General features: G+C 49.2%; 1 protein-coding gene across 1 annotated transcript in view; it reads right to left on the bottom strand.

Moving 5' to 3' along the window:
• LOC118097743 (metabotropic glutamate receptor 6-like) overlaps positions 1–17,913 on the bottom strand; it is a 33,551-nt gene that overhangs the window by 1,897 nt on the left and 13,741 nt on the right. The window contains exons 5-9 of the mRNA XM_035140933.2: positions 17,759–17,899; positions 13,562–13,762; positions 12,367–12,506; positions 5,864–6,799; positions 2,026–2,251 (exon numbers count right to left, since the gene is read on the bottom strand). Of these exons, the coding sequence (XP_034996824.1) occupies positions 2,026–2,251; positions 5,864–6,799; positions 12,367–12,506; positions 13,562–13,762; positions 17,759–17,899 (1,644 nt within the window). The remainder of the gene's footprint in view (positions 1–2,025; positions 2,252–5,863; positions 6,800–12,366; positions 12,507–13,561; positions 13,763–17,758; positions 17,900–17,913) is intronic.

Below are 17,913 nucleotides of genomic sequence, written 5' to 3'. Positions count from 1 at the left end.
TTGCTTGGTCAGGCGTGCGCTCTTGGCTGTGAGCGCTTGCCATCTGCTCTGGGACATCCTCACCCAGAGGGTGGCTATTAATATTCCAGAGCCACCCCCGCCCAGTTTTCCCCTCGAAGGCCAGTGTGCAAAGGGGCTCCAGGCCTGCTTGCAGCTATAGGAAAACGCAACAGGAGTGAATCTGCTGTCTTCTCTGCTCGCGCTCGGGAACGCCACACAGGAGCCCTTGGGGAAGCTTCCAGGCCTCCGTGAGGTCCTGTTCATCTTCGGTGCCTGAACTTCTGAACACAGGGGTGGGAAGCCTTGAGCCCATGGGCCAAATGGGGACCTCAAAGGCTTTCTGTTGGGCTCCGGGGTCCTGGCCCTAGCCCACACACCCACTATTCCTGCTTCACACTCTTCTTTGGAGTTTTTGCCTGGCTGGAATTTGCCCTTGAACTCTGATCGTGCCTCTTGCTTGTCTGGATGGGCGACCCAGAGGGGTGCATGTATGCTGGGATGTATGTGTGGGCAGGCTGAAGCCCTGCCCATCTCCTATTAAAGTGGGGGTGGGTAACGTTTCCAGCCCAATGGCCAGTTTTCCCTTCTGGGGAAACATATGTCAGTGGTGGGCTAAGCCAAAGGCAGACGTGGGCAGAGCAGCAAATAAAGATGACTAGTTTCCACCTGTCGTGCTGTTCCAGATGCCTGCTCAAGATAAATTCCATTGCAGCAGGCCTGCCCTGGCACGTAAAGAAATTGTGTGTACAGCAGGACCTCGGTTTAAGAACAGTCCTGTTTACGAACGATCCGGTTTACAAACTCTGCAAAACCGGAAGTCGTGTCCTGGTTTGTGAACCTTATCTAAGAACGGAATCCGAACAGTGGAAGGGCACTGGCGGCAGGAGGCCTCATTAGGGAAAGTGTGCCTCGGTTTAAGAACGGTTTCAGTTTAAGAATGGACGTCCGGAACAGATTAAGTTTGTAAACCAAGGCACCCCTGTACTCGTATTTAATTTATGCTGATTTTTACTTGTATGTTGATAATTGTTTTAAGTTCTACTTGCTTTGCATTTTACGTGTACTGCATAGGGTTCACATTTGATTAAGCAGTGAATAAATGATTCTAAATAAAAGGGATTCCAACTCCTGTCAGTTTATCAGCCAACACAGCCAAAGGCCAGGGGTAGTGGGAAAATTTGAAGGAACGCAACTTCCTTGTTTTCCCTGGTCTTTGAAAAGGACAAGGGGGCATGTCTATTCCAGGCTTGCAAGGAATGATGGCAATAACTCCAGGGTGGGGGGTAGCACTACCAACTCAAGCACGTTGAAGTCACATTATGTTTGGGCTTCAACAGGCTTACTGTAAACGTCTTGAGGAAGTTTGAGATCCCCACAAACTATCAGGAAGACAGTGAGGTTCAGCTTGCTTGAGAGAGCGAGCATGGGACTCTCAAAGCCCGCCCCCGTCCTTCCTTGTCCCCTATTTCTACTGCAAATTCCCAAACTAGCAAGTAGCCCTGACTACCTATCAACTAACTATTGTACCATGCCTTTCCAACAGGAGAAACCAAGGGCGATTAGATGAAGGCCCTGAAACTCTCCTCAGCTCTTCAGGATTTCCTGTTAGGTCTAAAAACCTAAACTGATGGATCAATCAAGGAAAATGTCAGTTGATTAATTGGTAAGGCCCATTTTTACTGATGGAAATTTTTTAACCAGTGGGGCTGAAGTTTAAGAGCACACTTCCTTTCACGTCAAGGCTATTTTGGTTATTTTAGTGTTAACTGCAATGAGGGACGAGAGAAAGAAAAAGATCAACATTGGCCTTTCTTCCAAACAACCGGGGGGGGGGCAGAAAGACCCCGTTTCTGTCAGGCCCAAAGGCACAGCAGTGGTGGTAATGGGAGGAGTGGGAACACCTTGGGGGTGGCAGAAGGGAGGCGGGTGGTACTTACAGGGCAGGCGGAGGTCAGTTGAGGGACACCAGGAAAGGGCCACCGAAAGAGAAAATAAGACAGCGATACCTACTTTCTGGCTACTTACTGTCCGGCTTCTCGTCTTTGCTCTCGCCGTTCTGTGCCCCTTTCTGCGAGAGCCTCGTGGAGGCGTTGACGGCCGTGGCCGCTGCCTTGAAGCTGCGCTTCCGCTTCTGCACGTTCTGCTCCGGGTGGAAGATGATCACGTAGACTTTGGGCACGTAGAGCATGCCCAGCGATACGTAGGCGCTCAGGCTCATCGAGATGGTCAGCGTCGTCGTCTGAATGTAGATCTGGCAGGGAGAAGAACAGGAGGCTGGCCAAGAAAGAAGGAGGGCTATCTTCTCCCTCTACCGGATCGGGGCCGCTTTGTTCAGCCTGGACACTGAGGTCCAGCTCCGAGGGCCGTCTGGCAGTTCCCTCACTGTGAGAGGTGAGGTAACAGGGAACCAGCCAGAGGGCCTTCTTGGTAGTGGTGGAATGCCCTCCCATCAGATGTCAAGGAAAGAAACACCTATCTGACTTTTAGAAGACATCTGAAGGCAGCCCTGTTTAGGGAAGTTTAAAATGTTTGATGTTTTGTTGTGTTTTTAATATTATGTTGGAAGCCGCCCAGAGTGGCTGGGGAGGTCCGGCCAGATGGGTGGGGTATTGTTATTGTTATCATCATACAATTGTGGGGGGGGGGCAAACCTCATCCCAGCCTGAATCATTTCAGGTTTTGAGTGCTTCCTGGAGTTTCCAAAAGCTCTGCCTGCAGAAAACTAGCACAGCAAGGTTCAACCCAGCCTTCTCTCCTGATCTGTTATTTGTTGAGAACCAGGGAGGTTTTTCAAACCTGCAGCCCAGAATGATGCAGCCCAAGGAGAGCTTCACTCCCTGATTCTGTCGATTGTCCAACTGGAGCACAGACAACCTGCGACAGAGAGGTGGACCGTGATGGGTTTTTAACATGCCCTGCATGCATTTAATTGATGTTTGCATGCCTAAGACTGTTGATGTCAGCGGACTTAAGGCCCTTCCAGAATGGTGCTTTATTGTGGGCCCATTCTGCAACACCTTCTTGATGCAATAATAGTGTATTAGTGGCAGACCAGGGACCCAGGTGGCGCTGTGGTTAAACCATTGAGCCTAGGGCTTGCTGATCAGAAGGTCGGCGGTTCGAATCCCTGTGACGGGGTGAGCTCCCGTTGCTCAGTCCCAGCTCCTGCCAACCTAGCAGTTCAAAAGCACGTCAAAATGCAAGTAGATAAATAGGAACCGCTACAGCGGGAAGGTAAACGGCGTTTCCATGTGCTGCTCTGGTTTGCCAGAAGCGGTTTTGTCATGCTGGCCACATGACCTGGAAGCTGTACACCGGCTCCCTCGGCCAATAATGCAAGATGAGCGTGCAACCCCAGAGTCGGTCACGACTGGACCTAATGGTCAGGGGTCCCTTTACCTAGTGGCAGATTTAATCCGCTTAACTAGCTGTTCTGTGATGCTTTCTCAATGCTAACACATTATTGCTATCCGGAGGGGCTCTAGCAGGAGCTCCCCCCAACCCCCGGCCTCAAACATTCATGGTTTGAAAAGTTGCAGGATTTTAGCAGGAAGTGACCGGATATGCACAAATAGGAAATGAAGCCGTGTAACAACCCCAAAACTTTTGCAGGCAGGCATGGCATTTAAAGCAGGATTGTGTCTGACTGCTCAAATCATCCCTGATATGGAAGTGGAGAGGCCAGCTTCTCCAAATGATTGAGGGGGCCTGACATAATGTCCTGACACTGTGCACGGAGCTCTCTGAATATGGAGGGGGGCAGCCTCCTAAAAAAAGATTGGGGGCCCATAGTGCCTTAGCCCCCAGAAGCTGGCACCCTTGCCTGGAAGGGGCCCTAAGAGACAACCAGCTCAGCACTGGATCAGGCTGTCTTGGGTGTGCCATGTCAGCTCATAGGAGTCTGCCTGAACTACTGAAGTCCCTCGCACCCCAACCTTTCGAGAGCTAAACCTTGTCCCCCCACCTCTGCCCTGGATTGAAATCAGAGGCATGCCTCACCTTTATACCAGAGAAGGTTCACTTCGGAAGTGGGGCAGAGTCAGGATTGACCCACCTGGAGAGAAGTCTGCCTCGCTCACTACATGAGTTGCCGAACTGGGTGGGAGGCAGAAAGGCTAGAGGACCGGCTGGTGCAGAGATGCGCCAGGCAGGCGCATTGCGCTCCTAGGCAACCATTAATTACTGAATGAATGTAATTTATCATGGCACCCCTCGCAGCTCTCTCGCTGCACACCCTCTGAGAGTGACAGACTCGAAAGTTCAGGAAATGTTGTGACATTTAAATCCCAGGAGCACAGAACCGGAGGAAGGCTTGTGGGTGGGCCATCGGTCTACGTTCCCGCCCTGCTTGCTTTATCGCATTGGTATTCCTCCCTCCAGACAGATCAGGGCAGCAGATGTGGAGTTATCCCACCTCTTTCCTCACAACAACCCTGTAAGGTTGGCTAGGCTAAGAAATAGTGACCAGTTCAGGGTTAACTCAACAAGGGACAAACCAGTAGGTATTACATATGCAAATGTGGGTAATAAAGTCTTGACTAGAAATTGGTCACTCTGTCAATTTTGGTTTCTCTTCGTTTTAAGTCCTCGTGAAAATTCACCAGCACGTTAAGTGTGCATTTATCCTAATATGAACAGTTTTGTATGCAATTTTCTCTAATATACAGATTTTTTACAAAGCAATTTTGCCTAATAGAATGCATTTCTGTGAGTTGTCTCCACTAACGCGCACTTTTATGTGCACTTTCCCCTAATTATATGCATTTTGGTAACCATTATTCGGCTAGATAACTGCATTGCAAAATTCGGAGAAATGCAAATTTTGAAAGGTTCTTTGTGTTTCAGTTCTCATATTGTTTCAGAAAGTGCCCACCCCACTACCCACCTGCAGTCTGAATTGGTACAGCCCAACAAGAAACGTTTCATAGAGAGCCTCTGCCTGCCTGTTTGAGCTCCTCGGGCCAAACCATACAATATATAGCAGATGCATGAACAGTCTCCCGAAATTGGGCGTTCTGGGTTTGTTGTTTAACTGAAAAGACAGAGGGTTCCTGCATCCTTTCCCTGAGGAGGGAAAGGCAGCCTGGAGAGGGAAATTTTTGACTGGACAAAAGGCAGAAGGGGAAAGCATCCCTTCCCTTTCTGCTGCTGTTTTCAATAACTTCTCACATGTTATCCTCTAGCCAGTGTGGTGTCATGGTTAGAGTGTTGGACTATGATGTTGGGAGAGCAGGGTTCAAATCCCCACTCAGCCATGAAGCTCACTGGGTGACCATGGGCCAGTCACCATCTCCTAGCTAACCTACCTCACGGGGTTGTTGTGAGAATCAAATGGGGAGGAGAACGATGTACCATACCTGCCAAGTTCCTGTGGGAGAAATAAGGGACCTGACCGGAAGTAGAAGACCGGAAGTAGCGCTGCCGCCATTTTGGAACTGGGCGGAGCATGCTCAGAAGCGGCTTTTGATGCTGCTTTGCCCAGTTCCAAAATGGCCGCCTCGCCAGAAGTCGCACTGCAGCCATTTTGGAACTGGGCAGAGCTGCATCAAAAGTCGCTTCTGAGCATGCTCCGCCCAGTTCCAAAATGGCCACCGCGCCAGAATAAACCGGGGAAAAACAAAAAAATCCGTTTTTTCAGCTGGGGACAGCTAGAAAAATGGGGGTTTCCCGGGGAATACGGGAGACTTGGCAGCTATGACTATGTACACCACCTTGAGATCGTTGGAAGACAAAGGTGGCCTCTAGATGTAATAAATAAGTAAATAAATAGCTTGGTCCTTGTGCACTGCTTAACCCGACCCCTGCCACCCCTGATCAGGTTCCCTTTCCTCTACATCCCACTTCTTGGCGTGGCTGTTCCCACCTTCTCTGCTGACTGTGCTGTGCCAAAGAAGATGGGCACAAAGGCTAGCCAGACGATGCAGGTCGTGTACATGGTGAAGCCAATGGGCTTGGCCTCATTGAAGTTCTCTGGCACACCGCGGGCCTTGATGGCATAGACTGTGCAGGTGACCATCAAGATGATACTGTAGCTGAGGCAGGAGATGATGGACAAGTCTGACATGTCACATTTGAGCACCCCCTGGGCAAACTCTGGGTTGGGTGTGCGCTGCTCTTCAAAGTCAATGATGCTGTGGGGAGGGGCGACCCCCAGCCAGATGACCACAGCCACGACCTGGATTGAAATGAGGCTGAAGGTGATGACCAGCTGGGAGGTGGGACTGATGAATTTGGGTGGCGTCACTGACTTCTTGCCTTGCTCAAAGATGCGGTAGATGCGGTTGGTTTTGGTCAACAGAGCAGAGTAGCTAATGGACATGCCCAAGCCCAGGAAGAGGCGCCGTAAGGCACAGACGCCAATGCCAGGCTCCGCAATCATCAGGAAAGTGATGGTGTAGATGAGAAAGATCCCCGTGAGCAGCACGTAGCTCAGCTCGCGGCCAGAGGCTCGGACGATGGGCGTGTCGTTGAAGCGGATGAAGGTGATGATGATGAAGAGGGTGCCAAGGATGCCCAGCATGGCCAAGAAGATGGGCAGGACGGCCCAGGGGGAGCTCCACTCCAGCTTGACGATGGGGGTCGGGCGGCAGGCTGTGCGGTTCAGGTTGGGCCTCATGTCGAAGGGGCACATCTCGCAGTTGAACTCGTCCAGCTGGTACTGGTAGCCATCGCAGAGTTCGCAGTGCCAGCAGCAGGGCACGCCCTTCACCATCTTCTTCCTCTCGCCGGGATTGCAGGGAAGGCTGCACACGGAGGACGGGATCTCCTTCTGGCCGCCTGACCACTGCATGTCATCAATCTATAGAGGGAGGTACATAAACAAGATGGGAGCCACAGAGGAGTGGTTTCCAAACTGTCCCAAGGAACCCGAGCATTTCCAGGAAGCGTATCAGGGATTAATCTCTCCAGATGTTGGCTCTCCAGATGTTGGACTCCAGCTCCCATCAACCCCAGCCAGCTCAGCCAGTGACTAGGGATTATGGAAAGTCCAGCAACTTCTCTGGGCGGTCAAAGGTTCCCCGTCCCTGGATGAACCAGTGAGAGGACCAGTATTTGGGGACAAGCTTCCCTGACAGAGTTTACTGGGCATCTTCTGCAACGTCATCCAGGCCAAAGAGGCCCAACCTGTGGAGGCCTTCCTGTGAACCGAGTGTATCGCAGAGCATGCCCCAGAATGCTTTGTAACAAACAGGGGGGTCCATAGTAGACTCTCAGGGCTTCCTGAGCACCTAAAGGTCATCGTGGAAAGTATTTCTTAAAAGCAGAACACTTTTAAAACACCTCTGCAGAGAAGGGGATTTCAGAATCCTGAAAACCGTGCAGTTCTATTGATAACAGCTTGATTTTATTTATCACATTTGAATCTCCCTATTCCTACTGTGAGTTCAGGGATGTGTTCTTTGGTACAACTCCATTACATTTTGTTCTAACCTGCCTTGGGACCTCAGGGTGAAGAATGAGTACCCGTATATTCCGGCGTATAAGACGACCCCCAACTTTTCCAGTTAAAATATAGTGTTTGGGATATACTTGCTGTAAGAGAGAGGGCTTGCAGAGAGCAGCCTACTCTGCTTACTTCTATCAGCTGGGAGAGCAGTGGCGAGAGCAGCAAGTCTGGGAGGGAAAACCAGGAACAGGAAGTGGTAAAGAAGGGTCCAGGGCTCTGTAGAATCCTGGAGGCTCAGCTCCAGGCTGGGAGCAGGGAAGCAGGGGCTGGAAAGGAGGGGGTAGGTAGAACAGCACCTCAGGAGCCTGGTTTGGGACCACGGAGGACCCGTAGAGCAAGGAGGAGGGGCGTTTGGATGCCCAGTCTTAAAAGGGGGGTCAGAGCCCACGAGACGCCATTGTGGGCTTCTGCCCCATGTAGAGCAGACATGATTTGAGACATCTCACCACTGTATATAGCATGCACAATAAAACTCTGGAATCCAGAGGATCTGTGGAGTGTTTACTCGGGAGTAGCCAACACCCGTCTATGACACTCGCCATATAAGAAATACGACCCGGCGTATAAGACGACCCCCGACTTTTGAGAAGATTTTCCTGGGTTAAAAAGTAGTCTTATATGCAGGAGTATACAGTAATTTATTGCATAGTCAATGAAGCAGAAGTAGACGTTTTTCTGGAACTCTCTAGCTTTCTCCATAATCCAGCACATGTTTGCTATTTGGTCTCTGGTTCCTCTGCCCTTTCGAAATCCAGCTTGCACTTCTGGGAGTTCTCGGTCCACACAGTAATTTAATAATAATATATTAATAATTATTCATGTGGCTGTGAGTCCTGGGAAACCTGCTGGCTTGTTCCCACCTGGCCTGAGAGGGCAGGGCCCTCACTGGCTCCAGCTACAAAAGCTGAGGGTGCTGAACAGCATAGGGGGTATTGCTTGGGGGGGGGGTTGTTGGCTGGGGGTTGTTGCTGTATTTTTTATTTGTATCTTTATTATGTTTTATGTGGAAACACCTCTTCTACTAAAATGTTTATTCAATGACCATGAGACACAGGTGCACCACCTGCAAAGAATGCCAGCCTGACAGAGGAAATTGCCATGAACACGCTGCCCAAATGTACAACAAATTGGAAACATGCTTATGGGCTTTCCAGGTATATGGCTCTTCGCAAACCGTGGCTGTCATGGACCGCATATAACAGTGCTGAACCAATGTGGTGCAATAATAATAATAATAATAATAATAATAATAATAATAATAATAATAAGTGGCTATAGGACTGCCAGTTCGGGTGGATTCAGTTCGGGTGAATTCAGTTCGGGTGACTATCATATCTACTACTGTGGGCAAGAATCCCGTAGTAGAAATGGAGTGGCCCTCATAGTCAACAAAAGAGTGGCAAAAGCTGTAATGGGATGCAATCTCAAAAATGACAGAATGATCTCGATACGAATCCAAGGCAGACCTTTTAACATCACAGTAATCCAAGTTTATGCACCAACTACCGGAGCTGAAGAAAGTGAAATTGACCAATTCTATGAAGACCTACAACACCTTCTAGAAATGACACCAAAGAAGGATGTTCTTCTCATTACAGGGGATTGGAATGCTAAAGTAGGGAATCAAGAGATAAAAGGAACAACTGGCAAGTTTGGCCTTGGAGTTCAAAATGAAGCAGGGCAAAGGCTAATAGAGTTCTGTCAAGAGAACAAGCTGGTCATCACAAACACTCTCTTCCAACAACACAAGAGACGACTCTACACATGGATATCACCAAATGGGCAGCATCGAAATCAGATTGATTATATTCTCTGCAGCCAAAGATGGAGAAGCTCTATACAATCAGCAAAAACAAGACCTGGAGCTGACTGTAACTCAGATCATCAGCTTCTTATAGCAAAATTCCAGCTTAAACTGAAGAAAGTAGGAAAAACCACTGGGCCAGTAAGATACAATCTGAATCAAATCCCTTATGAATACACAGTGGAAGTGAGGAACAGGTTTAAGGATTTAGATTTGGTGGACAGAGTGCCTGAAGAACTATGGATGGAGGCTCGTAACATTATACAGGAGGCAGCAACGAAAACCATCCCAAGGAAAAGGAAATGCAAGAAAGCAAAATGGCTGTCCAACGAGGCCTTACAAATAGCGGAGGAGAGGAGGCAAGCAAAATGCAACGGAGATAGGGAAAGATACAGGAAACTGAATGCAGATTTCCAAAAAACAGCAAGGAGAGACAAGAGGGTCTTCTTAAATGAGCAATGCAAAGAAATAGAGGAAAACAATAGAATGGGGAAAACCAGAGATCTGTTCAAGAAAATTGGAGATATGAAAGGAACATTTCGTACAAAGATTACCATAATCAAGGACAAAAGTGGTAAGGACCTAACAGAAGCAGAAGACATCAAGAAGAGGTGGCAAGAATACACAGAGGAATTATACCAGAAAGACATGGAGGTTTCGTACACCTCAGGTAGTGTGGTTGCTGACCTTGAGCCAGACATCTTGGAGAGTGAAGTCAAATGGGCCTTAGAAAGCACTGCTAATAACAAGGCCAGTGGAAGTGATGATATTCCAGCTGAACTATTTAAAATTTTAAAAGATGATGCTGTTAAGGTGCTACACCCAATATGCCAGCAAGTTTGGAAAACTCAGCAATGGCCAAAGGATTGGAGAAGATCAGTCTACATCCCAATTCCAAAGAAGGGCAGTGCCAAAGAATGCTCCAACTACCGCACAATTGCGCTCATTTCACACGCCAGCAAGGTTATGCTTAAAATTCTACAAGGCAGGCTTAGGCAGTATGTGGACCGAGAACTCCCAGAAGTGCAAGCTGGATTTCGAAAGGGCAGAGGAACCAGAGACCAAATAGCAAACATGCGCTGGATTATGGAGAAAGCTAGAGAGTTCCAGAAAAACGTCTACTTCTGCTTCATTGACTATGCAAAAGCCTTTGACTGTGTCGACCACAGCAAACTTTGGCAAGTTCTTAAAGAAATGGGAGTGCCTGATCACCTCATCTGTCTCCTGAGAAATCTCTATGTGGGACAAGAAGCTACAGTTAGAACTGGATATGGAACAACTGATTGGTTCAAAATTGGGAAAGGAGTACGACAAGGTTGTATATTGTCTCCCTGCTTATTTAACTTATATGCAGAATTCATCATGCGAAAGGCTGGACTAGATGAATCCCAAGCCGGAATTAAGATTGCCGGAAGAAATATCAACAACCTCAGATATGCAGATGACACAACCTTGATGGCAGAAAGCGAGGAGGAATTAAAGAACCTTTTAATGAGGGTGAAAGAGGAGAGCGCAAAATATGGTCTGAAGCTCAACATCAAAAAAACCAAGATCATGGCCACTGGTCCCATCACCTCCTGGCAAATAGAAGGGGAAGAAATGGAGGCAGTGAGAGATTTTACCTTCTTGGGCTCCTTGATCACTGCAGATGGTGACAGCAGTCACGAAATTAAAAGACGCCTGCTTCTTGGGAGAAAAGCAATGACAAACCTAGACAGCATCTTAAAAAGCAGAGACATCACCTTGCCGACAAAGGTCCGTATAGTTAAAGCTATGGTTTTCCCAGTAGTGATGTATGGAAGTGAGAGCTGGACCATAAAGAAGGCTGATCGCCGAAGAATTGATGCTTTTGAATTATGGTGCTGGAGGAGACTCTTGAGAGTCCCATGGACTGCAAGAAGATCAAACCTATCCATTCTGAAGGAAATCAGCCCTGAGTGCTCCCTGGAAGGACAGATCGTGAAGCTGAGGCTCCAATACTTTGGCCACCTCATGAGAAGAGAAGAATCCTTGGAAAAGACCCTGATGTTGGGAAAGATTGAGGGCACTAGGAGAAGGGGACGTCAGAGGACAAGGTGGTTGGACAGTGTTCTCGAAGCTACGAACATGAGTTTGACCAAACTGCGGGAGGCAGTGCAAGACAGGAGTGCCTGGCGTGCTATGGTCCATGGGGTCACGAAGAGTCGGACACGACTAAACGACTAAACAACAACAAAAATAGGACTGCCAACCTAGCAGTTCGAAAGCACGTCAAAATGCAAGTAGATAAATAGGAACCGCTACAGCGGGAAGGTAAACGGCGTTTCCATGTGCTGCTCTGGTTTGCCAGAAGCGGCGTTGTCATGCTGGCCACATGACCTGGAAGCTATACGCCGGCTCCCTCGGCCTGGTAATGCGAGATGAGCGCGCAACCCCAGAGTCGGTCACGACTGGACCTAATGGTCAGGGGTCCCTTTACCTTTACCTTTATAGGACTTGTGCAGCCTTCAAGCACAAGCTTGAAGGACACTTCCATGGAGAACAACGTGATGGGTTCTGGGCTGGAAGGTGAGTTGTGGGCCTGGGCTTTGAATGGGAACTTAGCAGAAAAGAGTATGGGTCCTTCTCATTCATAAAAGAGGAGTGGGGATGGGCAGGTGAGAAGGCAGAGTCAGGCCACCGACTGAATGACCTGTGAGGCAACCAATGATAGGCAAATAGATCTAGGCACCATAGAGATATAGAGGGCAGAGTGGTTTGTCCTAGAGACCATGCTGTGTTCCCAGGGCCATCTTAAACATTTCGGGCGCCTGGGCGCCGTGGTGCGGAGATCGCTCCGGCGCTCCCACCCCGCCCCGTTTCTTGCCGCGGCTGGTAGGCAGCCGCATGGTGCCCCCCTGCTGGCCCGGTACCCCGCGCCACCCAGCCTACTCCTAGAGCCGGCCTTGTGTGTTCCTGTCCTGCATATGCAGGGCTGTGTTGCACTCTAGCCTTTTTCTGCACCTCAAATATCCTGGTCTGATGGTGTCAGGATGCAACATGATGTGGCTGCCAACGAGAACACAGATTCTTGGTCAAATCCCCACTGTGTTCCAGGCCCCACAGCAACCTCTAGTGCTGTGCTTGGGTCACTCACGTTCAGACGTAGGTATTCTGTCCACTGCCCAATCGCCCTGTACCCGGGGGCCGAGGTGTTTGTCAGCTGGTACTGGAAGATGTCATAGCGGCCGGGCGCATCTCCGTTCTCGTTGAACATCACAGGTGTCCCAGCGCTGCCTGTAGGAAGGGGAGGGTTACTGCAAGCGGGATGCTCACTGCCTCTCTTGAATGAGATGGCTCTCAAAGGGGGTTAGACAAATTCAAGGAGGACGGGGCTATCAACACGATGGCTTATGATACCTTCAAGGGCAACACGGCAACACAGTTCTAAATTACCAGTTGCTGGGGAAGAGCACTGAGAGACTTCATTGTGGTGCCTGACTGTCCACTATGAGTTACTGGGTCCTGAGTTAGGTGGGATGGATGCCAACAAGGCTCTTCAGACTGTTATGGTATTGGGGATTGGAATGGATGAGGCCTGCAGGTCCCAACTAAGCCTGTATCTAGTATCTGTAAGATGGGGGTTTGCCGTAGAAGAGATCTACTGAATTGGCCCAACCAGCCTCTGTTGTTAGCTCAATGCTAGGGTCTCCAGACCACTAGATCTGACCTGAAGGCTTCAGGTTTCCTTGCCCATCACCCTGTTTGCAGATGGTGGCCTTGAGTCTCCAGGTGGGTGAGAATGTCTTTGACTTGGGCTGCTCCTGTGACATCACTGGGGGCTGTCCCCAGATCTCAAGCTTTGGCCCTGAAATCTTAGGGTCCGGGATGCTCCTAACCTGGTACACCTGCCTCACTTAGGTTCCTCCATTTCATTTTTTTTAAAAGTAAAATAACCTTTATTGAATTTAAAATAATTATAAAACAAAACAGTCAACTAAAATTCCAACAAAAAATACACAACAACAAAAAATATGCAAATAAACAATCATAAACATTGAAATAAAACTTATCCTATCTTCTGCCATATTTATTGGTCTAGCTTCTACATCTTCATTTCAATATCCATATTCATATCATCTTATCCCGACTTACTTTCCCTTCTCTTCCTCCCAAAACTTCAAAGTTTTCAAAGGTTCCTCCATTTCAGTTGACCTACTCTTGAGTTGGCCTAGCACTGGAGACAACCCTCAGTCTTAAATGCATGCAAATCTTTAAAAGGGCCCTTTGTGTTCGAGGCCAGGCAAAGCAACCTGACACTACCGCGGTCAAAGGGACCCTGCCCATCTCACCATTGAAGTTGACGGCGAGGATGTAGCGCAGCAGAGTCTGGCCCTGGATGGGGTCCATCTTTTCACACACCCCAATGTGGCCTGGGCAGAGGTCCAGGTGCATGTTGTGCAAGGCGTGAGCCATGGCATAGACGGCATCAATGACAAACTGCACCTTCCCCTCCTGTTCGTACGTTGCGTCTCTTCCAATCCGCTCGTCGCCTGTGGCAGGGAAGGGTAAAATGTGGGTCAGAACGAAGCACAGAGGGGTGAGAGTCAATGATGAGTCTACTTAAGAGGATGACAATGCTGGGTGTCATCCAGAGGGGAAGGGAAGCTGTGGCTCTGGACTCCCAGCTCCCATCAGCAACAGCCGAGGAAGAGGGTGGGAGCTGGAGTGCAACTGCAAATACGGTAGGTGTGTGTTACTCTGAAACTTTTGCTATGATCTGAAACTATTGCCATGATCCTGTAGAGGAGAGCGCAAAATATGGTCTGAAGCTCAACATCAAAAAAACACACCAAGATCATGGCCACTGGTCCCATCACCTCCTGGCAAATAGAAGGGGAAGAAATGGAGGCAGTGAGAGATTTTACTTTCTTGGGCTCCTTGATCACTGCAGATGGTGACAGCGGTCACGAAATTAAAAGACGCCTGCTTCTTGGGAGAAAAGCAATGACAAATCTAGACAACATCTTAAAAAGCAGAGACATCACCTTGCCAACAAAGGTCCGTATAGTTAAAGCTATGGTTTTCCCAGTAGTGATGTATGGAAGTGAGAGCTGGACCATAAAGAAGGCTGATCGCCGAAGAATGGATGCTTTTGAATTGGTGCTGGAGGAGACTCTTGAGAGTCCCATGGACTGCAAGAAGATCAAACCTATCAATTCTGAAGGAAATCAGCCCTGAGTGCTCACTGGAAGGACAGATCGTGAAGCTGAGGCTCCAATACTTTGGCCACCTCATGAGAAGAGAAGACTCCCTGGAAAAGACCCTGATGTTGGGAAAGATTGAGGGCACAAGGAGAAGGGGACGACAGAGGAGGAGATGGTTGGACAGTGTTCTCGAAGCTACGAACATGAGTTTGACCAAACTGCAGGAGGCAGTGCAAGACAGGAGTGCCTGGCGTGCTATGGTCCATGGGGTCATGAAGAGTCGGACACGACTAAACAACAACAACAAAGATCATGGCATGGGGAAATGCTGGCATAACTTAATATGACAGAGATCTCCGTTATGATCTTTCTTGACCTTGGAACCAGTCTGTATCCTGGAAGTTATCCTGAGCTCCTAATATTTTGTGTAAAGATCAGCACATGTAATCTGGTTACTACCGTGTTTCTCCTAAAATAAGACGTGCCTCTAAAATAAGCCATGGCACGATCTTTTAAAGGCAAAAAAAAAAAGACATCCCCCCAAAATAAGACGTGTTGGGGGTACCAGTACCTACCCGACCCAGCGGGAGCCGGCAAACACAGCAGCGTGCGCCGAGCCCCAGCCCAGCGGGAGCCCCAGCCCAGCGACGCGCGGAGCTCCGACTGAACGGGCCCCAGGACCCGGCAGCGGGTGGCGCGCAAAGCCGCAGGACCCGGCAGGAGCCGGCAGCAGCTGCACCGCACCGCACTGCGTGAAGCCCAGGGACCCAGCAGCGGGTCCTGCGGCTTCGCGCGCCGCCCGCTGAGCCCACTGGGTCCTGGGGCTTCGTGCGGCGCGGCTGAGGCTGCTGCTGCTGCTGCTGGCTCCTGCCGGGTCCTGCGGCTTCGCGCGCGAACCGCTGCTGGGTCCCTGGGCTTCATGCGGCGCGGCGCGGTGCGCAAAGCCGCAGGACCCAGCAGGAGCCGGCAGCAGCCCCAGCCGCGCCGCACCGCACTGCACCGCGTGAAGCCCAGGGACCCGGTAGGAGCAGCCTCAGTTGCGCGAAGCCCCAGGACCCGGCAGCGGGCTCAGCGGGCGGCGCGCGAAGCCGCAGGAGCCGGCAGCAGCCTCAGCCGCGCCGCGCTGCGTGAAGCCCCAGGACCCAGCAGCGGGCGGCGCGCGAAGCTGCAGGACCCGGCAGGAGCCGGCAGCAGCCTCAGCCATGCCGCGTGAAGCCCTGGGACCCAGCAGCAGGCTCAGCGGGCGGCGCAAGAAAGCCCCGTACCATACTTAACAATGCTGTACCATGCTTAATAAAAAAATAAGACATCCCCCGAAAATAAGCCGCGATGTATTTTTTTAGAGGAAAAATAAATATAAGACGTGTCTTATTTTAGGAGAAACACGTAGTAAAATCTAACCAACACCTCCTGTGTAACAAATAGTAAGATTAACTTTAAGGCAGGAAACAAACCAGGATAACCACTTTAGTCATTGCTCCCTAGGATTATTTTAATTAAGCTGAATAAGCAAGATGGGGAAAAGGCAGGAGACTCTTGTTTGCCTCTTGTGGATATGAATTGCCTCCAGGTGGGCAAAGAAGGAAGCTTTAGAAAGAGTTCCTCATTTTAGGCCACAGGTAGCCAACTTACGTATATTGTGGGCAAGTGGGCCAGTCATAATTTTTTGTTGGCTGCAGACTTTTGCCGGATTTATTTCCAAGGCCTGTCATAATGCAGACATCTCATTATTTTACGATGCACATCCTTGGATCAAAGAATTCAGCACCATACTGATAATTTCAGCTACAGCTGGATGTCAGTTTTGTCAGGCAACATGTAGCGATTTAGGTCCAGGCAGAAGCTCAGGAGAGAATGTGAGAAGAATTGGGAACCTTTGTGATAATGGCAAGAACAGAACCCTCAGGGGGGAAAAAACCAGATTCAACCCAGGGAGGCTGGATTTGGGGGCTCCAGGCAGGGAAAAGCAGTACTTTGAGAAGGCGGCAACTCATTCTGTGGAGGGGATGGGGTTGGAATGACACCACTTGGAAATCTAATCCCCTCCATTCCCTGCAGAGCGGTGAAATAAACCCAGGCCCTGCAGCTCCCCGATAATATTCCCTTTCTAACACTGCTGCCTCTCAAAAATTAGGGATTAGTGCACAGCCAGGCTGGGAGGAAATAATTGTGAACCAGGTGAGTGAGGAGCACTTGGGAACAGCTGTTCTACCTTATGTATCTTCTAAGGAACTGGTGGATGGATCTCAGTTTCTCCTTTTTCTAACCCTTTTTTCTAACCCTTTTTCTAAGTTCTTCTCCCAATAAGCACAATTTTGCCTACCATGCACATTTTGCAAAGCAAATTTTCCTAATATAATGCATGTTTGTATGTTGTTTTCACAACTACATACATTTTTAAGCACACTGTTGCCTAGCATATGCATTTTGTACATATTACTTGACTGAATAGCTGCACTGCAAACTTTGAAGGATGCCTGTGTTTTGGTTCACGTACGGTTTCTGAAAGTGCAAAATTGGAAACCAAACCACATGAGGAATGGTTGAAGGAGCTGGGCATGTTTAGCCTGAAAAGGCGGTGACTGAGAAGAGATGTGATAGCCATCATCAACTATCTCAAGGACTGTCACATGGAATAATAGAATCATAGAATCATAGAGTTGGAAGAGACCACAAGGGCCATCCAGTCCAACCCCCTGCCAAGCAGGAAACACCATCAAAGCATTCTTGACATATGGCTGTCAAGCCTCTGCTTAAAGACCTCCAAAGAAGGAGACTCCACCCCACTTCTTGGCAGCAAATTCCACTGCCGAACAGCTCTTACTGTCAGGAAGTTCTTCCTAATGTTTAGGTGGAATCTTCTTTCTTGTAGTTTGAATCCATTGCTCCGTGTCCGCTTCTCTGGCGCAGCAGAAAACAACCTTTCACCCTCCTCTATATGACATCCTTTTATATATTTGAACATGGCTATCAGAAGGAACAAGTTTGTTTTTTACTGCTCTGGAGGGTAGGATTCAAACCAGTGACATCAAGTTACAAGAAAGGTGATTCCAACTAAACATCAGGAAGAACTTTGTGACAGGAAGAGCTGTTTGAGGGTGGAATGGACTCTCCTTCATTGGAGATTTTTAAGCAGAGGCTGGATGGCCATCTGTTGTGGATGCTTTAGCTGGGATTCCTTCATTGCAGGGGGTTGGACTAGATGACCCTTGGGATCCCTTCCAACTCTACAATTCTGTGATTCGATGGTAGGTTCATCTTCAAATGAGAACTTACTTGAATTCCTCCCCATCCCTGGTACCACCCCACCTTGTTTTAAGCTCTCTCCCAAAGCCTCCGTACCAGTACATTTCCGTGCCCCTTCATCAGGCTGCAACCCTGGACGAGTCAGTTTGCATCGGAAATCTTCCTCCCAGTACTCAGCAAACCAGATGTTGCGCCGATTGTTCTCTAAGGAGCGTGTGGTGAAGTACTGGTCAAAACCTTGGGAGAGACAA

Source organism: Zootoca vivipara, chromosome 16, assembly GCF_963506605.1.
Source record: "Zootoca vivipara chromosome 16, rZooViv1.1, whole genome shotgun sequence".
NCBI classification, from domain to species: domain Eukaryota; kingdom Metazoa; phylum Chordata; class Lepidosauria; order Squamata; family Lacertidae; genus Zootoca; species Zootoca vivipara.
This window is presented reverse-complemented; position numbering and strand designations above follow the sequence as displayed.